Consider the following 22,653-nt stretch of genomic DNA (forward strand, 5'->3'; position numbering starts at 1 on the left):
AATTAGTGACAGAAGAACTGGAATTAGCTCACCCAGGTTCCTGGCTGACGTCCCCACACCCTCGGAATACAGGACAGCTGACTGGAAACAGGGATGGGAGACCCACAGGAGCAGCGTGCAGCAGCGTCTGAAGAACTGCGGTGGAACAGGAGAGCTACTCGGGCTCCCTGAGTCACGTGACCTTAGGGGAGGAGTTACTGTGCGCGCGCTAGCACGGGAGAGGCTGAGACAGCCTGGCCCTGATAGGCTGAGCCAGCCCCCCCGTGCCGGCGCTAAGATTTGGCGCTCAGAGAGCGCGGAAAGGGGCGGAGCTACATTCGGCCGGGACCAGGCCGAAGCCGCGGCCTAAAGTATCGACCTGGTTCCCGGCCGAACAGTCCTAAGTGAAGTCGGCAGTCGTCTCCTTCTGCGGGAACGGCTGCCGGAGAACAGACGAGACTGCCCAGCAGGGCGGAGCCACACTCGGCCGGGACAAGGCCAAGTTGCAGATAAAGCAGCGGCCTGGCTCCCGGCTACAACATGCCCCCTGACAGAAGCCTGCAGCCGCCTCCCTTGCGGGGACGGCTGCAGGAACTAGCTGAGACCGGGCTAAATTAGCGGCCTGGTTCCCGCCGCCCCGACACGGAAGGGCCGGCAGCCGCCTCCAGTCGCATGTGGGGAAACAGGTAGCACCATGCTCCTGTCGCCCCTACCTAGAAAAAATAGAAAAGAAGAAAAAGTCTAAACACTAACACTAAAAAATAATAAAAGACCAGGCCTGGAGCAATCCAGGCCCGTGTTGCCTCCTATGACACTAAGCTAAAACTGAGTGTCTCTAAGGCAGTAGGTGGGGTATACCCTGCTGGGAGGGGCCGACTTCTTTTTTTGTATGCCTAGTGGCAGCAAGATATACCCACGGTTCCTGTGTCCCCCAATGGAGATGAATGAGAAATAAGATATTTTCTATAGTAGGCTTCCCTCTGCCTTATACAGCCATGCTCATTTAAAGAGACGTATCTGTCACTCACTTTCCCTAAAACCTAACTGCTTATACTGCATGGTCCCATCATTAAATAGTGCTACTCTTAGAAAGGAAAGCATGAACTTTGCGGCAGAGTCAAAACAAGCGGCATGGGAAAACAAGCAGGTTGGTGGGGACCCAGTCAAACCCGAGAACAGGGGCATAACTGTCCCCAAAATGAATGGTGCAGACAGTGCCTGTATAGCCAACCCTCGGTAATTGTCTGTTGGGCTGCCAAACATTCCGAGGGCTGAACTCAGAAATGTTCGGAGCACTCATAGAGAATGAATGGAGTGTTGGCCCACACAGGAATAGTCCGCATAATTTATTCCAGGGACAATTATGTCCCTGTTCTTGGGATCGGCAGAGGTTCCAGCAGTCGTACCCCAACAATCTATCTATCCATTCTGTGGATAGGGGGGTTATTTATTGAGATTGGAAATCCCCTTTAATTCATCAAATTCCAAAAGTTGCTAATAAGAAATTTAGATTTTAAACATCATACTCACAAAAGGAGACTTAAAGGCCAGGCTGGCGGCAATAGTGAGAGCAGGGTCCAGACAACGGAATATGGCACCAAAGAGCATGAGTTTACCAATCCTCACATCCACCGGCAGAGAGGCCAAATGGTACCCAAGTGGTGTTAGCTTTTCTTGCTGGGTAAGTGCACCGAGATCCAGAAGACGCAACTTAGAGGCATGCAGGGACTCCATTCTAGGGGGTTCTACTAATCTGGACAGAACTGTTTCCAGACGACACTCAGAAAACATCTCTAGTATTTTTATTCTGTCAATAAAAATAAAGGATAAAAGTAAAAGTTCACGGTACACTTAAAGAAAAGCACAGTCAAAACATTAACACAAGATAACATCATTTGGGAGAATTGTGCATCTATGGTTATTCTTTACAGTAGGTATTGTGGCCTAAAACATGTTAAAAAAAAAATATATGGTCATAACTAGAGATAGCAAGGCCTGGAAAGAAAAAAAAAATGTTTTTATTTGCCACCGAAGCAGTTTTTTTTTGTTTTTTTTTACGGAAATAAAATGCAGTATGGAATAGGTTCATTTATTTATGTTCATGATAAATAATATGTTTATAACATGGTACTCAGACTATATAACATTTAGAATTCTATTAAAGACATCTGAGAATCACACATACACCAGTCTCATCTGAAGACAAGCACATTCTGGAATATAATTCAAATACTGAGAATGCTATTTTTTTTTTTTTGAGAAGAGCAAAATAAGCATTTCTGTTTCTAGAGGTACTGCAGGATAAAAAGGTTTGAGGCTAATTTGGTTGGCTCTGGACTCTGTTTCTTTTTTAATCTGCCCAGCTGCCTGCATTAAAAAAAAGGAACAAAAAAACTGAAAAAATAAAAAAAAAATTTAAAAGACTTACCTTCAGCAGTCCCCCACCATGCCTCCGGTATCGCTGTCCCACACTCTTCTTTGAGATCCTCTTCCTGGGGATCAATGCATCAGACTGCTGCTCAGCCAATTGCTGCCCACTGCGATGTCTCGCCTAGGCCAGGAATGGGCTGAGCAGCAGAGTGACATATTGGGCACCAGCACCAGGAAGAAGATCGGAGATCGGGGAAGGGTCTTGAAACATCACATTGCCGTTCAGCCTAACACTGACAAGTCGACCCCCGGCAACAAGGAAGAGGACTGTACTGGATGATGGGAGTGGGATACCGGAGGCATTGGGGGAGCGGTGGGATGTAAGACCATATTTTTTTTGTTTTATGCAGGCAGCTGAACTCTCCTCTCAGTAAAATGGAGAGACCAACAGCCAACATTTAAATGATTTTCAATTTCAATTGAAGGATTTTCAATATTTTTTTTGGGGAAAAAAAAATTAACACACACACACAGGAAAAAATTTGCTTCAAAATTTCCAAAGATTTTACATCTCTAGCCATTACCTATTTTATACATTGAATTATTACGTCTGTAAACTGTCAGATGGAATAAACACAATGAGAAAAATTATGGAATGACACTAAACAAAAAAACTGACTGGTGTAGTAGTCAAATAAGTAGATTTTTATGCTTACCGTAAAATCTTTCTCGGAGGATCCATTGGGGGGGGGGGGACACAGAAACCGTGGGTATATGCTGCTGCCACTAGGAGGCTTGACAATAGGCAACAAGAAAAGTCGGCCCCTCCCAGCAGGATATGCCTGCCCACAGGCACCTGAGCTAATCAATTTAGTCCCAGAGCAGAAGAAGAGGACCGACAGGTAAAGAAAAAAAAAAAAAAAAAAACAGTAACTGTCCGAGGAAACACAGAATAAAAATTAACTGAAACCACCCTTGGACAGGTAACCAAACCAGGAAACACCAGAACAAATGGGTGGGTGTTGTGTCCCCCAATGGATCCTTCAAGAAAGAGATTTTACGTTAAGCATAAAAATCTACTTTTCTCAATCAGCTCCATTGGGGGGGGGACACAGAAACTGTGGGACGTACCAAAGCAGTTCCCAGGGTAGGCAGAAAATTTAAGAACTTTAGGTGAAAGGCTGGACCACAGCCACCTGCAACACCTTGCGGCCCAGACCAGCATCAGCAGATGCAAAAGGTATGTAACTGGTAAAACTTGTGTAAGGATGACCAGGTGGCCACCTTACAAATTTACAAGGCCGAAGCCCTTTTGTGGAAAGTCCAGGAGGCCCCAACAGAATGAGTGGAATGATCCGAGACCCTGAAAGGAGGAGTCTTCCCCTTGCAGCGGTAAGCTTCCGAAATGGCAGAACGGATCCGCCGTGAAAAGGTCACCTTCGAAGCAGGAAGCCCCTTAAGAGGACCCTTAAGCACAAAGAAGGAGTCACTCTGGCGAATGGAAGTGACTGAAAAGGTAAATCCGAACAGCCCGTACCACATTAAGACAATGAAGCAAACGTTCCCTGGGAGGAGATGGAGCAGGACAAAAGGAAGGAAGGATGATGTCCTCATTTAGGTGAAAGGCGGAGACCACCTTGGGCAAAAAGGACAGGACCTTGTCCTGGTGTAAGACCGTGTAGGGAGAACGGTAGGAGAGAGCTGCCAGCTCCGAAACTCTCCTAATGGAAGTGACCGCAATGAGGAAGTCCAGGAAAGGATACGAAGAGGAACATCCCAAAGAGGTTCCAAGGGAGTACCCTGTAGGGCACTGAGAGCCAAATTTAGATCCCAAGGTGGAGTAGGGGGATCTGTAAGGCAGAGCTGCATGAGCAACATCCTGCAGAAAAGTCCAGATGTGAGGATCGGACGCCAGGGGACGCTGAAAGAGGATGGAGAGGAGAAACTTGTTCCTTAAGGGAATAGAGAGCCAAACGTTGTTCCAGTCCCGACTGTAAAAAGGAAATAAGTCATGGGAGAGAGAAAGTAACTGGAGAAAAGGAGTGAGCTTCACACCAACGAAAATAAGACTGCCACGTACGGTGGTAAATCCTTGCAGAGGAGGGCTTGCCCCCCTTGATCATAGTGCAAACTACTTGGGGAGAGAACCCCCTGGCCCTCAGAACTGCAGTCTCAACCGTCACGTTGTCAAATGCAGTGACATTAAATTGGGATGGCAAAGGGGACCCTGAGAGAGCAGGTCGAGACAAACTGGGAGGCGCAGTGGCACTTCGTCCGCTGGACAAACCACGTCGGAGTGCCATGCCCACCTGGGCCAGTCCGGAGCGATGAGAATGGCCAAGGGATCCCAGGACTTCGCCACAAAGTGAGGAACTTTTTGGTTGTGACAGGAAACAAACAGGTCCACATGCTTGGAGCCCCAGAGGTTGCAGATTTCCGCAAACGCTTCTGGATGAAGAGACCACTCGCTGGGGTCGGCTGAGAAGTGGCTGAGAAAGTCCGATTTTTCACCCCTGGTATGTGAATCGCAGAGATGGAGGGAACTCTGAGCTCTGCCCAGAGAAAGATCTTAAAGACCTCTACCATTGCCGCTGAGCTGCGCCACAGCTGTGGAGTTGTCCGACTGGACACGAATAGGACGGTCTTGGAGAAGGTGCTCCCAATGGCAAAGGTAGATTGCCCTGAATTCCAGGATGTTGATGGAGGTAAGAGCTTCCTGGGAGGACCAAAGGCCCTGGACCGTCCGGTCCCTGAAGACTCCTCCCCAACCGCTGAGACTGGCATTAGTCGAGATGACCTGCCTGTGGAGGGGCAGAAAGGATCACCCCTGACGAAGAAGAGGGGACCGAAGCCACCACAGGAGGGACTGGCAAGTCCTGGAAGGAAGAATGATCCTATGATCAAGGAATAGGGGGGAGACGTGTCCCACCGGGACAGAAGAGAAATTTGAAGAGGGAGATTATGAAACTGGGCGAAAGGAACAGCTTCCATGGCTGCCACCATCTGAACCAGGACTTCCATGCAAAGCCGAATGGAAACCGGAACAGGACGCCAGGGAATCCGAACTCCTGATAATAGAGCAAGGCGCTTGTCCGGCGGAAGCCGAATCTGGCCGCTCGCAGTTTTGTATTGGAGTCCCAGGAAGATTAGAGATTGTGTGGGAGTCAAATCGGACTTGTCCTGATTGACCACCCAGCCGAAACAGGACAAGGTCTGAAGAGTGAGAAGGAGACTCTCGAGTCTGGGCCCTGGTTGGAGCCTTGACCAGGAGGTCATCCAGGTAGGGAATTATGGACACACCCCGAGCCCGCAGGATGGCGATCACTGCCGCCAGGACCTTGGTGAAGACCCTTGGAGCCGTGGCCAGACCAAAGGGAAGGGCCACAAACTGAAAATGGCCCTCTGGAACGGTGAAGCGAAGATAGCCCTTCAGGCAGAGGGAGGCTTACGAATGCCCGACTTGCCAGCAAAACCGTCGGAACAGTTATCCAATTTCCAGGAAGGACAGGTCTTGAAAAGAAGGAGCCTTCTTATCCTGTGAGGGTGCCAGTCTGGTCACCCTACTCGAGCCATAGGACCGGAAGGAGGTTCAATTCCTTCGGGAGTTGGTACGGCGAGAATTCTGTGGTAATAAGGAGCTCTTACCTCCAGTACGCCTCTGAGATAATCTCATCCAAGCGTTTCCAAAAAAGTCAAGACCCAGGCCTTGAGCCACATGGAATGACGAAGTGCCACAAGATTACCTGTGGCAAAAGCCGTACAATGGCCAACTGTCAAGAAGCAGAGCACAAACAGCCTCCAGCATTGGAGAGTTGAAGTGCAAGATCCACCAAATCTTTAGAAGGGGCCCCCAGACAAAGTGCCCTAGCGGAGTTAAGATTCCCAGACAGAAAGGGCTTTTGACACCCAAGCAGAAGCGAGGGTAGGAAGTAAAGATGAACCTGCTGCTTCAAAGACAAATTTTGCCTCTTGTCCGCCGGCTCCTTAAAGGACGCTGCATCTGCCAAAGGCAGAGAAACTGGAGGATCCACAGTTGGTGGAGATGTCCATCTTGCAATGAGGTTCTGGGCAAAAGGAAACTGTGCCTGAACCTTCTTAGTCCCTTGAAAGCGCTTGTCAGGATGCTTCCATGCTGTTTCTAGTAAGGTGTCAAATTCAGCAAGAGAGCTGAAAACCTTAGGAGAAGGATGGGAGCGGTGAAAGGAAACTTCTGGAGCTGGGTCCGAAGTTCCTGGGTCCGAAGTTCCTGGGTCCTCTAGATGAAAGGTGTCCCTGATCGCAGAGACTAAGTTGTCTACCATGCTGGACATGCCGGTTCGGTCCTCTAAGTCAGAGGCAGAACCTGATCTTCTCGTCTTCCAGTTCCCCAGGAGAGTGGGAACGGGTGGAGGCAGACTTGGATGAAGGCAAAATGGCCCTGGTACGCTGATCTGGAGACCTAGGGCAGCGACCAGGAGAGAGACCCTGAGATTAGGTGCGGTTCCGGAAAAAGGAGCAAGACCTATGAGGAGAGCGCCTGGCCCGAGTTCCAGATTCCAGAGAGGAACCCGAGGAGACCAACCTAGGGCACTTTAGAGATCACCCAAACATATGATCAGGGGAGTGGGAGAGGGCCTCTCTGGAGGACTGCCGTAAAGAAGAACTCTCCAATGCAATCACCACAGAACGGGGTGCGCAGTGGTGCAGGCAGGACAGCTGGGTTCCGCAGAACCACCAGGCATTTAAATTTTGCAACCCACATAAGCATAATAAGTGACCAAGGCTGCAATGACCTGTCTGGCAGGGGGGGTCGGGTCTGTGTTGTGAGACCAAGAGGAAATGGAGCAGTCTCACACGTTGTCTGTGTCCCTCAGAGCAGTGAGAGAGAGTTAACCTAAGGAGAAAGGGGGGCAGGGCCAACACCAGACTGAACCTCATTGGTGAAAATTGACCGCCCTGCAGCATGCGAAACACACTGATAGGAAGACAGTGACCCCCCAGTGTGTGTGCTGAAAAGCCATAGTGCAAAGATTCCTGCCGGCGGGGAGTGGGCGGAGCCAAGTGCGGTGAGAGGGCTGCGGCCATTAGGAAAGCCCCCTGTGCTTCGGCAACTTCAACTGAAGTGCGGCTGGAGGAGAGAAAAAGCTGTCGGCCGTGCACAGGCAGCACAGCCAACAGCTAACAGAATCCCTGGTGCTCTGGTCACCTCACACGTGGAGGCAGCCGAAGTGAAAGCAAAATGCCGGTTGCATGAGCATAGCACAGCACCGGAACAGTAGGGCTGAATAATGTGAAACAAAGCCTACACAACATCAGAATGAATAAAGAGGAGTGGGCCCAAAATGGGGAGGGGGGGGGGGGGCTACAGAGGTTGAGAATCCAGATAAAAGGCGAAGATTCCCCCCCCCTCCCCCACCCAGGAGGCCTCAAGGATAAGGGGCTCCCCAAGCAAGTACCCAGGCATAACAGATAGAAAACGGTGGTGGGAAAGTGGAAGGGGGGGGGGGGGGGGCAATATACTCACCCTGTAAACAGCCATACTTACCTAAGATGTCTTCAGCCAGCTATAGTCATCTGCATCACGTCAGGGTGAGACAGCGGGACGAGCAGGGAAGATAGGGGGACCTGGACCCAAGGTGCAATCCCAGGTGCTGGCTGTTGGCAGGAAGGGGTTAACAGTGCATTATTTATGCCCTGTGCCCCTTAGCCGCATATGGGGGAACAGGTAGCGCCATGCTCCTGAACCCGCCACCTAAAAAAAAAAAAAAAAAAGGGGGAAAAGAACCCTTAAACAGATCCTAACTATAAAATAAAAAAGAAGACCATGTCTGGAGGAGAACTTCAGACCTGCGTCTGCCTCCTACTGACATGAAGCTAAAACTGATTAGCTCAGGGTCAGTAGGCAGGGTATATCCTGCTGGGAGGGGACGACATTTCTTGTTGCCTAGTGGCAGCAGCATATATCCACGGTTTTTGCATCCCCCAATTGAGACTATCAAGAAATCTAATTTTCCAAGAAAAATCATGCTAGAGAAAGAAGGGAACTAATGCTTTGAGAAGTACAATTGGAGTTATATTTGTTACATAGGAATGTGAGCATGAGACTGCTAAAGTGCTGATACGAATAAGACTAACAGATGTATCCTTGTTTAGGGGACTGGGTACACTGACACAGTCTGGCTACAATTGTCCACTAGGTTGCGTAGTTCAGTAACACCCGGGGTGGACATATTATTCCAAGTTACAAATACATCCCTCTGACACCCACTGCTGAGCTGATCTGGGCTGCTAATACCCAGCAGCTACCAGTTACCAGGACAGGAAACAGAAGGCCTTATGGCTGTCTGCTTAGCTGAATGTACAACGATCAGGAAGGCAGGGGCAGTAATACACCATCTCTGCCTTCTCTCTGGAGAGCCCGGCTGTCACAGGCAGCCAGCTCTCCTCACCTACAGCAGCATAAGATATGTGCCACTGCAGACTTCGCAAGGACATTTAGAAACATTCTCACAGAGTAATCTGAGGACCACCTGCCCATTTAAGGTCTAGGGGCAGTCTGTAAGTGGACTAAGAGTTCGGATTAGACCATTAACAATACCTCAAACAGAGCTGTTCCAGTGGGATTCTATGGATCTCTGGTGGCTGCTGCTCTAATAGCTGATACTCATAATGGTGACTGGTGAAGAGATGAAAGCAAACTCCAGAGGCTACACGACCAGCTCTGCCTTTTCTTTGTATAGCATTGGCCCGGGATACCCAAGTGTCTTCCAGGCTTTCCATGCTCTTACCTGGGTCATACCTAAAAGACAGCAATAATAACACCATCACATTAGTTAAGGTTTATTGATCAACAAATATATTTAAAAAAAATTTTTTTTTAAGTTTTTAATTCTCCTACATAGCAATGCTTTCATAGGATCATAGGTGAGCTGATAGGGCACACAGTACATAGCTAAACCATGTGCAGGTGGCAGTCCCAACATTTCCATGTTATGCATGCCTTGCTTTAGTAGTTCTACAAGGTGATGTACTAAAATATCTCCTTAATACACTATGCACTGATGCAAGCCCCTATTTTTCTTTTCTTCAAGTATTCCATATGAGTCCATATAAAATTTGAATTACACTAATGAACTTAGTCTTTGGGTGCTGTATTTTAGATCCATATTATGATAGTGTGTGGCCCCTAAGACGTGAGTAAACTGATGACCAATTTTAGCAGAATTATAGTTGCTGCTGTGGATAAATATTAGACATGAAGTAATTCTATTTTTTGAAAGATGAAAAAAAGCAAATATATTTAGCTATTAGCAAGAACCATCAGGTGTTCCAACTGGAGGGTCACTTTACACAATATCAGGATGCACTGTTCATTACATGTGTTCACCTGATTGGGTATTCTTTGTTATTTTCACAGTTTAAGTAAACATTTGACTTTCAATACCTTTTCTCTCTCATCTTGCCCGAGTCAATAACGTACACAACATCATCAATAGTGATAGAAGTTTCAGCAATGTTGGTGGAGATTATTATCTTTGTAACCCCTTGCGGTGGTTTTATAAAGACAGCCTGTTGTTCGTCATTGGATAAGGATGAGTGTAGGGGGTAAATTACACACCTATAAGAGGGATCAGACAACATTTATTTATCACAATTTTTTTGATGTCTGGCTTAATTTATATATGGGAAAAATGCTATGGAAAGTTTACCTCTTACTACGTCTATTACTAAACAAGGCGTTTGATTGTAAATGTTCATATAGCATTTTGATTTCTGCAAGACCAGGGAGAAATACCAAAACAGCACCTAAAAAAAATAAAAAAAAGAGTAATTGACATTTTTTTTTTTATTATACATAAATAAGCCTCATTTGCATACAAACCCCTTTTGACGACCTTTGGCCTCTCCGGAGAAGCCTCGTTCTGCACAGATACAAGCGGCGGGGGAGCAGCAGAAAAAACAGAGCTTTATTCAGGTATTTATGTGCAAATTTGACCATTGGTGTTATGAAATATTTTCATAAAACATTGGGATTTGCGCTTTAATAAATCTTCCCTGTGTTTTCTTGTTTTGCAGATGCACTTTTTGAAAAGTGTATGTGAAGGGAATTATGCCTTTGCACGGGGTTTAAGATGGTGGTTTTGCACTGAAAAGTAATGTCTGGTATTGCAATATCTGTTAATTTTGTTGAAACAAAAAATCTCAAATCTGCTATTTCGGAATACAGTAGGGTCAACAATTTTTTTCTTTCATTACTACTGCATAATGCAGTATACATCTTACATAATATTAGCCCTGCTGTATGGTAAACAGTGTCTCTGACAAACATGGCAATGCAATTTATTTTGTATATTCCACTGCTAGACATCTTCTCCCCTAGCCAAAGGATAGGGGATGGGGGGCGTGGTTTGGATGGCTGCCTGAGCGGTCGTGTGCTGAGTGAGCTCCTGCCATCCTGAAACTAATCCTGAAGATATCCTACCCATCCTGCTCTTTTTAGGGTGCTGACCTGTCCTGCAGGGCCCCTACTGCTTGGGGGATCCCTGTGAAGGCGATATTTGGAGTTCGGGGAGTGCTTGGAGCTTGTCCGGCTGCTGGCTGTGATCTGTGCCTTGAAGCCTGCGGCCTCCGGCGGCCCCTGCCTGCACCTGATAGCCGCTACGAAGATCCCTGGAGTGCTGAGGGAACCCCCTACCTACCTGTCTGTCCAGCGCCGGTGGGTCCGGTGTCCGGGAGCTGCGGGAGACCTGTGGCGGTCCTCATCTGGGCGGCCGCGTGGTCCCGGGCGCCATCTTGGGAAGCTCCTCCAGGCTTTCTGTATTAGCGACCGCTTGCTGGCGGGTCCGCTCACCCTGTGCAGGGACACGCACTGACGGCGGATTCCTCCAGCACCCTCGGGGACCTGGTGAAGCGGAGGAGGCTGCGTCGCTGAGGAGGAGCACTTCGGTGGCACAAGTGGAGGAGCGGTCCTGCGACGCGGAGGCCGTCCTCTTGTGGGGCATGCGGGGACTCTTGCCGGAGTCCCTGCACAGGAAGAAGTAAGTGGCTAGCCCTGCTGGGGAGACTTCCTGGACAGTACTTTGAGGGTGGGGGCACCCCAGTGTCCCTGTACTTGCAACAGCTGGAGGCTCCCTGTACTGTGGGGTGAGGAGCTGCATGTGAACCTGTGGAGAGGGGGCTGCTATATTGCACCTTCCTAAGGAATGTGTGCTGGACTGTGTGCTGCCTGTGTGTATCTGGGGGTACTGCCATACTCTCTTCTCCCCCTCGTTGTGCCATCGTTCCATCTGCTCCTCACTCCCCCCCCCCCCCCCTCTTCCCTTCTCCACCACTACCGGCCCTAACATCTGGACTTCATTGTCTTCACTACTACTGGACTTCCATCAGTATTTACTTTCTCAGGGCACTGTGAATTTGCTATATTACATTATCTGGCCCTTGGTATGGGCAGGAGGAATAAAGAAAAGTCAGGCGCCTCACAGCAGGGAGCCGGCGGGACTAGTACATCGAGGAAAATAGTGGCAATGCAGCAAAACTGGAGCGGTTTGCGCCGAGGTCGCCGTCCCCTGACTCCCCTGTCCGTAAGGAAGGCCCCCTACTAATTACTAATATGGGGACCCTCCCAGATCCTCTGGAGGACTATGCAAATGACATGCAGGACATTGTGGCGGATTCCTTGGTGTCGTTGCCCAACACCCCCTCTGCCCTCCTTAGTGCGGCGGCTGTCACCCCCAGGGGACCCTCTACTGAACCCACCTTAGCTGCCGTATTTGCGGAAATTCAAAGATGCAATTCTACCCTCTCTCTGGTCACCGCTCAGGTGGGTACTGTGCATACTGATATATCCCTAATGAGACATGACCTACAAAAAGTGACTGACCGTACCTCTGCTGCAGAGAGGAGGATTAGTGATGTGGAGGATGCTGTTGTTCCTTTAGTCCAGGACTCTACTAGACACAGTCAGGATATTGCCCAGCTCAAAGCTTAAGCGGATGACTTGGAGAATCGCTTGCGCCGTAACAATGTGCGCATAGTGGGACTGCCTGAAAAATGTGAGGGACGCTCACCGACTGAATATATGGAAACATGGCTTAAGGAGATATTTGGGGCTGATAACTTGACTCCCCTGTTTGCGGTGGAGCGAGCCCATCGGGTTCCCACAAGGCCATCCCCCCCCCCTGGTGGCCCACCCCGCTCTATGCTGGTGAAACTTCTCCATTACCGAGATAGAGATCTGATTCTTAGACTGGCTAGAGAGAAACAACGTGTGACGGTGGACAATCACATCATATCTTTCTTTCCTGATTTCTCGGCGGAGGTGTAAAAGAAGCGTGCCTCCTTCCTGGATGTTAAAAAGAGGTTGCGGTCCCTGGATATACAATACTCCATGCTGCATCCTGACAGATTGCGGGTGGTTGCCTTGGGTACCACCCACTTCTTTGAGGGGGTTGATGCTGCTGTGAGATGACTGGACTCCCACGAAACTCAACTGCACCGGAGAGCCAGAGGTGGCTCCCTTGGACCTGATCCGGATTGAACTGTTCCTCCATGGACTCATGCTTATAGAGTGCTGCTGATAGTTGAAAATGTTTGCCGTTATTGAACATAGTAATCTGTATTACCATGGGGAATTATTGTGGTCCGCGATTGGCAGCCTGTTATAGTGGTTAAAACTGAAAAGAAAAGGAAAAAAGAGGCGCGCTCCTAGTGTGATACCGTTGGTGTAAAGCGGGCACGTGAGAGTTAATGCACCTTACCGTAGCGGGTTGTGCTGCGGGCACAACACCTTTGTCTGCCTTCAGAATCGCATGAAGCCGTTGGTATCCCAAGTTTGAGATCCTAGCGTACGGCGGTGTTAAGTAGGTGGCTGCCTCTGCATCCTTAACCGTGACTGGCAGGTCCGGTTTAAACGTGTAGAAATTGGGAGAAAAAAAATGGGATGAGATACGGTGCCACCTCCGGTGTGGTTGGTTTGGTGATTCGGAAATAAAGATTTAAAAAACTGCCTATATTAAAAAAGGCTGTTTTATTTGAGGGTGCAACTTAAAAGTTTCGAACCCGAACCGCGTTCTTCGTCAGGCAATAAGATAACAAACATACAAGGCGCCAGTTTTAAATACACAGATCAGCTGAGTGCTACCGGGTCAGCGGGTCACGGTCAGCTGAAGGTTAAACATAGACATTTTTTATATAACAGTGAAAAAAGATAAAACTAAGATAAAATTATTGATGCTGATATGTTGTGCAATAGAACATGTACCTAGGAGAGTTTTACTTGAGTCTTCGTTGTTTGACATAGTGCTGCAGCATTTCAGCATTATGTCACGTGATTGGGAGTCCATCTCTTTCTTTCGGAGATCCGGATTAGACGTATGGGCATCATTTTAGACCAGTATAATTAGTAGACTTACAGCTACTGTATAGGTATAGTATATTAATGTATTTTCTTAACATCGTTGGAGTTTATTTTAAATTTGCAGCGCTGGAGATCCTTAGTGTGTGGCCCGCATGTCGCGCATACTTAGTGTAAGTCCGAATATATCCGACGGGGGGGCAGATAAAATCGGTTCCGGTTTTCCCAGTGTAAATGGCCATTATCCATATCTGGTGAGGATTTGTTTGTGATGTAGGGAGCGCATAGATAATGTTGTATCCATAGATCGGTAACAATGTGGACAGCGCAGGCAAGTTTTTTCTGTATCTGGTGGGAATGTTGCTTGAGAGTTACATTAGCAAGATATACGGTTTTCTTATCCATCTGAGGGTGTCCCTATTGGATTTATAATTTGGTGTGGAGCATTGGTCTGCATGCTTTATTACTGGTCCGGTCCTTCCAGGGTTGGATGAGGATTAGACAGCGCTGGAAGCCCATATTACTCATCTACCGTGAGGGTTGAGGAGTGAAGGAGGGAGGAAAAACTTGTAATTAGATTATAGTTTCAACAATTTCATTAAGACCTCGAGGGGAGATGGTTTCTAGCTTATACATCCAAAAGACTTCTCGTTTTTTGAGTGTCTCAAAACGATTTGAAAAAGTATCAGATATGACGTCAATGGGTGTTATCTTGATTGGTTCTGATACGGTTGGGTGAGCCATAGAACAATGTCTAGAGAGGCCGTGCAGTTGAAATTTGTTCTTTATATTCTGTCTATGTTTATTCATTCTGCAGTGCAGCGGTTGTATTATTCGACCCACATACTGTAGGCCGCACAGTCGATGAGGTAGATGATATACATCGACTGGCAGGTAAGTCTGTGTTTGAGTTGGTGTTTCTCTTTTGTTGTATTTGATGTAATTACTTTCACATTATGTTGTATTTCCCTGCAGCATTTGCATCTTTTTTGCTCACATCTGAAGCTTCCAACAGGTAAGCTATCTTTTAGATTTTTCTCTTTATGTTGCCGGATCTGGCTGGGGGCTAGAAAGTTTTTTAAGGTGGGGGCTCAACGGAAAGTAATTCTCGGTTGTTCTGGAATCTTGCCTTTTAGATGGATGTCATTTAATAGGATATGCCAATTCTTTTTTAATGCTGTCCGAATTTTGTTAGCAGAATCACTGTATGTGGTGATGAAGTTGGTTTTTTGCATTTCTACATGCTTTTCTGATTTTTCCTTATTATTTGGCCCCGCAGAGATCAGACAGTTAGATTGTGATTTGCTGGACACTTTTTTAAAAGCTTGCTTGATAATGGGTTTTGGATATTTGGTTACACTTCTAGCCACATAATGGGGTCACTATAGTCCTTTAATGTCTGACTATTGTTATTTACTGTGAAACTTTTAGGGGGAAGGGGTGGGGGGGCAGGGACTGTTGCACTATGGAAGGGATGATGCAAAAATAGTCACCGTATAGGATGTCTTCAACACGATTTCATTACAGGAGTGATACGCACGCATATCTGATTGTGTTTGGTTGGCTGTTTGTATGTATGCTGTATGCTCTCGCCTTGCTGAGAATCTCCTGTTCTACTACTTGAGTACTATGAGTGGTGTGAGTATACTAGCGCCCCTGGGTGCCGTGTGACGCGGCGACTTATGTGGCTGTTTTTGTACGTTGTTCTGGGGTGTTTGTTTTGTTTTCCGTCTCTCCCTGTGTTGCTGTATACTTTGACTGTGTGGATACAGTTGGTCTCTCTCGGTGTGAGTGGTGTCACTATCACCCTTTTATGCTCAAATGTCCCTGATGGCGGTCTTTAATTTTATAGGTTGGAACGTTAGGGGGTTGGGGGATGCGGCAAAGCGTTATGCAGTATTTAATTCGGTGAGACACTTTCATCCTGCCATACTCTGCCTCACGGAAACTCATCTGACAGTGGACAACAACTCGGTCCTTCATAGGGCTTGGGTCGGACATTCTTATCATTCTACTTTCTCTTCTCATGCCAGAGGGGTTAGTATACTGGTTCATAACTCTATTCCGTTTAAGGCTATCTCCTCTAGCGTTGACCCTGATGGCAGATTTGTCTGTGTGCTCTGTGAGGTGTCTCACCGAATGCTTATTATAGTTGGGGTATATATCCCTCCCCCTTACAGTGGAAATGTAGTGCAGCGTATTCTAACCATAGTATCGGGACTTCCAGCGGCCCCTGTGCTTATGTGTGGGGACTTTAACCAGGTATTGGATACTTCTCTAGATAAATTTTGGGGATCTCAAGCCCCTCCCTCCTCTAGACCTACTGGTCTTGCCAAGTTGTTGAAGGAAATAGGCCTATTGGATCTGTGGCGTCTTCGTAATCCTAGTACTAAACAGTTCTCCTGTTACTCGGCTACACATGGTACACTGTCCAGGATAGACATGGCCGTTGGGAATGGGGATATGGCTAGCCTGGTTAGGGGAATTGAGTTCTTGGCCAGAGGGTTGTCCGATCATTCCCCGATTCATTTAAGACTTGACTTAATGGGAGGCGCTGGAGGGGTACACCCTCTATGGAGACTGAACCCGTTCTGGTTGCAATTGCTGACTACTGCCGAAATTGTTGGTGTAGATCTTAGGGACTAGATCGCCCTTAATAATGGTTCGGCTTCGGTCTCCGTGGTTTGGGATTCGCTAAAGGCGTTCCTGCGTGGCCTTTTTATTCGGGACATATGTCTTCACAAGTCCTTTACTAGAGCGAGGGGTGAGAAGTTGAGAATGTCTGTTACTGACGCTGAAGCTGGCTATGTTTTGGACCCTACCTCTGAGATGCAGGAAGTGTGGCTACGGGCGCAGAGTGCTTATGCTAGGTATTTAGAGGAGACGGCTGAGCATAAGAGGTTTTTCACTAAGCAGCGCTACTTTGAGTGTGGTGAGAGTACAAGTAAATTATTGGCTTCCATTGCTCGGGCCCAACAGGGAGTTACATACATTGGCTGCTTGAGAGATAGCAGGGGGATAGAGGTCATGACTGATGAGGATATTATGGGTGTGATGGTGGACTTTTATAAGGATGCGTACTCTACCAAGATCTCTTGTACTGGGGGGCCTTGGCAGACTATGTGAGCAGGGCATCACTCCCTTCCCTTTCTCCGGAGCAGCGGGACGAGCTGGACTCGCCCATCTCTCTGGAGGAACTGGAATTAGCTTTGAAAGATGCAGCTAATGAAAAAGCCCCGGGTCTGGATGGACTTCCGAGTGAGGTATATAAAAAATTCTCTGGGATACTCCTGCCCCAGCTGATGCGAGTGGTCGAGTCGGCGGCTTTAGATGGTTCTTTACCTCAGTCTATGATGGAGGCTATTGTAGTACTTATACCAAAACCTGGAAAGGACCCATTATGTGCCGGTTCTTACAGACCGATCTCATTATTGTGTGCCGATGTGAAGCTGCTGGCCCGGGTACCTGCTAACAGATTAGCTGGGGTTGTGTTGTCTCTGGTTCATGGTGGTCAGACAGGCTTTATGCCGGGTAAGTCTACAGTTGACAATATTAGGAGAGTGTGCCTCAATTTGCAGATGACTCAGGAGGGTGCAGGAGCAAGATCGATATTTTCGTTGGACGCTGCCAAAGCATTTGATAGCGTCGAATGGAACCATCTGTGGAAGATACTGGGGGCTATGGGGTTCGGACCTAAATTCCTTACTTATGTTAAACTTCTTTACCAGAGCCCGACTGCCCGTCTCCAGGTTAATGGCCGATTGTCCCCATCATATGAACTACAGAGGGGCACGCGACAGGGGTGTCCCCTGTCGCCTCTGTTCTTTGCGTTAGCCATAGAGCCACTGGCTTGTCTCCTGCGAGCTTCAACCGATTTGATTGGATTCCGCTACGGATCCATTGACGAGAGAGTGGCGCTTTATGCAGATGACCTGTTACTGTTTTTGGGTGATACTGCTAGGTTCCTGGCCCCTGCTAGGTCTATTATTTCGGAGTTCGGTACCTACTCTGACCTGCTTATTAATTGGGACAAATCTGTTCTGCTGCCCCTAGATGCTCTGCCTAATATTCCTCAGATAGCCCTCTCTAATATACAGGTGGTTAAGGAATTTAAATACTTAGGTATTACCATCACACCATTTTTGCACAATTTTATACCCCGGAACCTGACACCCCTGTTGGACAAGAGTTCTCAAAAGGTGGCTGTCTGGTGTAAATTGACGATTTCGGTGATCCTTATGTCGCAGTTGCTATATGTGCTGCAGAACTCTCCTGTGTTGATAGCAATGACTTACTTTCACAGAATACAGCGGCTTTTCAGGCAGTTGATATGGGGGGGGGGGGGGGGGAGGGACTGCTAGGATCAAACTTTAAACATTACAAAGGGGGAAATCTTCGGTTGGGCTGGCGTTACCCAATCCCTGGCTGTACTATATTGCAACTACATCAGTTAAGAGGGTGGGCGAAGACATCTTTATTGGGTCCTACGGGTCGTTTATTTATGGCTAAACATGGAGGGAGAGTGCCACTACATATTTTTGAAATTGGAGCCCTGACCAGACCTCCGGATTCTTCTCCCACTGCCCAGCTCCTCTGCAAGCTCTGGGGCCATACGCGTAAGTTACTGGGTCTTATGAATTTTACATCATATACACCGCTGTGGCGTAACCCGGGCTTGCAGGTTTTTTACTCCTTTGCGGATGCTGGTTATTGGGAAAAGAGGGGATTGTGTGAACTGGGGAAGCTAGCTGTACAGGGGGTAGTTAGATCTTTTGAGGACTTGCAGGAGGAGTTTGCTTTACCGCGCTCCTCATTTTACAGATACCTGCAGCTCCGTCATGTATATGAAACTCAGAATCGGATGCGGCTGATGGAGGTACAGTCTAACAGGGTCCTAGAATCCGTGGATACGAAAAGGGAGTCTGCAGGTATTATTTCTTGGCTTTACGGCGAGTTATTAAGCTTCTACCATGGGCGTTTCTCCTTGACTGTTCGCGCTAAGTGGGAAAGAGATCTTGGTGGGTTGAGTGACGAGGAGTGGTCTATAGTGCTTTCCCTTACTCCGTCTTTGTCAGAGACTAATCGACTATCACAATTATTCTTTTTGCATAGGGTGTATAAAACCCCACTGTTTTTACATAACATTGGTGTTCAGTCTGACTCTACTTGCCCCAGGTGTGGCGAGTTGGAGGCTCATTTGTTACATATGATGTGGTCATGCCCTGTCTTACATGCATATTGGAATGATGTGATACGGCTTATTAAGACTGTTTATGGGGTGACATTGAATAGAGCACCCAAGGTGTGTTTACTCGGCCTTATTGGATGAGATCAGGAACCCTCCTTGAGAGAAGTGGGAATTCTACGGATGTTATATCAGGCCAGGAAACTTATAGCGCAGTTCTGGATCAGACCGTCTCCTCTGGGAGTAGCTGATCTTATCAAAAGAATAACGCTGATAGTGCGCTTGGAGAAAGGGATATATATTAAGCGTAAGGTTTTCAGGAAGTTTGATGGTATCTGGGGACCATGGGTGAACCACTTTGATCCCTCGTCGACTGACTCCTAGATGACTGTACATCCTTGGTCTGTCTTTGAAGTACTACGACTAGGGGATAAGATGTCTGATCACGGGGGGTCCTGCTGCTGGGCTCCCCCCCCCCCCTCACGAAATCTCCCGCAGCACCCGGCGTTTTAAACAAGTGCCGGGTTTCTGCGGCAGTGGTCTTGACGAAATGGCCACACCCCTCGTGACATCACGCCACACCCCCTCCATGCATGTCTATGGGAGGGGGCATGTCGTCCGACACGTCCCTTCCCATAGACTTGAATGGACAAGGGGCGTGGCCGTGACGTCACGACCTCTGGCTCTGGGCGTTCTGAACAAAGTGTTCAGAAAGCTGGAGCACCGGAGTACCCCTTTAAGAGAAGATCTGTGAGACTACCCTTAATAAAAAATAAATCATTTTAGAAAAGAAACCAAACAATGAAGAATTACCTTTTCATGTTTTACTAACCTGGTGGGTAAGAGTGGTCTCCGCTGACTATCCATTCCAACAGAGCTTCTATTAAATCGATATTAATTTTATCCAAGTCCATAGCAGACAGCGTTTTAATAACAGATTTACTAACACCTGTAATTATTAGAAGAAAAAAAAGATCAGATATCCCTACAAACAAGCAACATTATGGCAATGTCTGAACACAGCTTCTTTCTTTATTTTAACACAATTCCAAGCTATGGGTAAATATTTAGGTTATATAGGTATGAATCTGCTGTATATATGAGGTAAGTGCTCCTCTGCCTCCCTCACCAGTGACTGCTGGATGGCTTGCATTGGCATTTATATACAGCAGCCCATCAGTCCCAGGTTAAGGCATGGGGGCATTCCCCTCACAAGTACAGCAGACTCATAGCTAGGAGTCCAGTATTTTTTTGTTAGCTGTCATAAGTAAATGCCACAATGTTTTGTTCCCTATTGGCTAATACTAAGGTGGATGCGTCTCTATACTATTCTGCCATTACTTAGTGTAGCTTAGTATAATAACAGATTCACTTTACCATTTCGTGTTGTGCTTTGGCTGCACCGATATCACAACAACAGTACTTGTCAGCTGCTTAGAAACAGATCGCCTCCTTGTATCTTATATGATCCTAATAGATTTTATCATACTTAGGTATATTACCACTGTAACGGACTGAGAGTTCCCTGAAGCTCAGCTGCTGATCTGGTATGCTGTCCTTCACTGCCCTGGTGTCCTGTAACTTCAGACTTGAGTGGATATCTTGCTCCAATTCTTCAAGAACTTCTCCATAACTTTTTCCCTGCTTTCCTTTAAAAGACTCTTGTGTATAGGAATGCTTGGAAGAGCGATGGTAGGGACTTCCGTCTTCTAGCACATATCTAGCAAGAGGTACGTGTGTTAAAAAGTTATATTATGGAGGTTCACATTTAAAGAAAAAAAAAAAAGTTATACTACTCCATAATGTTATAACAAAAGCATTGAGGATTCACATTTTTGCTATGACTTGCAAATTCTATGAGAAACAAAGATAAAGATTTATTAACAAAAAAAAAACAAAGACAAAAAAAAATACAATATATTTACTGGAGGGCAATAAATGAGCGCTCCGGGCATGTGTGTATGAACAGCGTGCAGGCGCAGTACGGGTCTGGTGCTCTCCTGAGACTCATTCCGCAGGCATTAGCAATCACAATGCAGAAGCTGGAGGAGAGGAACGTAATGGCTATAACCATGGCACCTGTCTAACCCTGGTCCGGTGTCCCGCTGCTGAAAGTTTTTATGCACCCTGAATAAAGAATATTGCACATCATTGGAACAGAGTGCCTTCTATCTTTCTACTTGTTACCAGATCTATGTATGCCCAGTTTTTACTTAGGATAATATTTACTGAAAAAATATTACAGTGCAGCAAAAAGATTGTGACCGATACTCTCTGAGGAACTAAGAGTCCCAGAAGGGCAACAAACCTCTACTGTACATGTGCCCTATTTATACACACAAGACCGTAGAGGAGTGGGGAGATCTTAGGAATGCTGTGGTAGCAGGAACTCCATTCAGTTATCAAGAGTACCTGTATATACTAAAGCTGACCAGCACTTGTGGGTAAACAAATATGAGGCATATCCAAAGCATGATCCTTTAATGCGGAGGCATTAGAGAATGCAGTTAATGAGAGATTAACTCGAAAGTTGGTGAAGGACACAGATAATAGAAGTGACTACTAAATAGTCCTACAATAGAAATACAGTAGAATCTACCAATAGTGGACACTTGGAAAAAAAAAAAGAGAGGAGAAAGAAAAAGGCACAGGGGGTGGTAAAGAGGGGGTGAGGAATTTGGTAATACAAAAAGTGAGTAATAAAAAAAGTATGAAATGGCACGGGGGGGGGGGGGAATTAAGGGGAAATTATGTCGCACAGGGGGTAATAAGAGGGTGGAATTAGAGGGGTTGGGGGGGGGCGAATGATGTGGCTGGAGGACGTACAGAAGTAGGAGACCACTGTTTAAACAGCGATCTTCTGCTTCTGGCTTCTGTGCTGGGGCTGCTGCATAGGGGGTGCAGTGGGGACCCTGTGTACAAGATAAGGTCGGCACATAAGCCTGGTTGTCCCTTATTGGGAGTGTTTTTGTCCACTATTGGGAATATTTTGTTTCCCTCCATTCATGTCTATGGGAGGGGGCGTGGCGTGATGTCACAAGAGCTTTCAGAGACTGGAGGCGCAGCCCAGCATAGAATGTGGGTACTGCTTTTTGGCCGGATAACCCCTTTAAAAGGTTAGAGCTTTAAAGGAGTAGTCCAGTGCTGAAAAACTTATTCCCTATCCTAAGGATAAGGGATAAGTTTCAGATCGCGGGGGGGGTCTGACCACTGGGGTCCCCCCCCGGGATCATCTGTACGGGGCCCCGGCTCGCTGGCCAGAAAGCTGGTGTTGACCACCGCACGAAGCGGCGGCTGACACGCCCCCTCAATACATCGCTATGGCAGAGCCGGAGATTGCCGTAGGCAGAGCTCTGGCTATGCCATAGAGTTGTATTGAGGGGACGTGTCAGCCGCCACTTCGTGCGGTGGTCAACACGCCCCCTTCCCGCAGGCTGCCGGGGTCCTGTACAGGAGATCGTGGGGGGCCCCAGCGGTCGGACCCCCCACGATCTGAAAGTTTTTCAGCACTGGATATCTCCTTTAAGCTCATACTAACATATATACAGCTCCTTGGAAGCAATCTGAAAAAACATTTGCAAGGTCATCATAGAACTAATGTTTATTTAGACCAGTTCTTATTTGTTTTATGCTTCACCTTGTTTTGGCAATGGCATCTTCAAGAAAATATTGGTCCACTGGAAAAGTGCGACCTAAAATAAAAATGTAAAAAAAAAAATAAAAAAAATTTACATTATATGAAACATTCAGTCAAGTCTAATTTCTAAAAATGCTTTGAAACCACTTT

General features: G+C 47.2%; 1 protein-coding gene across 3 annotated transcripts in view; it reads right to left on the reverse strand.

Annotated features, from left to right (window-relative positions):
* Positions 1-22,653, reverse strand: part of DHX57 (DExH-box helicase 57) — a 75,969-nt gene that overhangs the window by 38,116 nt on the left and 15,200 nt on the right. For all 3 annotated transcript variants that reach the window (XM_056567459.1, XM_056567457.1, XM_056567458.1), the window contains 7 exons: positions 22,504-22,558; positions 20,369-20,586; positions 19,699-19,815; positions 10,038-10,134; positions 9,773-9,946; positions 8,927-9,127; positions 1,510-1,786 (listed from right to left, as the gene is read on the reverse strand). In XM_056567459.1, the coding sequence (XP_056423434.1) occupies positions 1,510-1,786; positions 8,927-9,127; positions 9,773-9,946; positions 10,038-10,134; positions 19,699-19,815; positions 20,369-20,586; positions 22,504-22,558 (1,139 nt within the window). The remainder of the gene's footprint in view (positions 1-1,509; positions 1,787-8,926; positions 9,128-9,772; positions 9,947-10,037; positions 10,135-19,698; positions 19,816-20,368; positions 20,587-22,503; positions 22,559-22,653) is intronic.

Source organism: Hyla sarda, chromosome 3 (assembly GCF_029499605.1).
Source record: "Hyla sarda isolate aHylSar1 chromosome 3, aHylSar1.hap1, whole genome shotgun sequence".
Taxonomy (NCBI): domain Eukaryota; kingdom Metazoa; phylum Chordata; class Amphibia; order Anura; family Hylidae; genus Hyla; species Hyla sarda.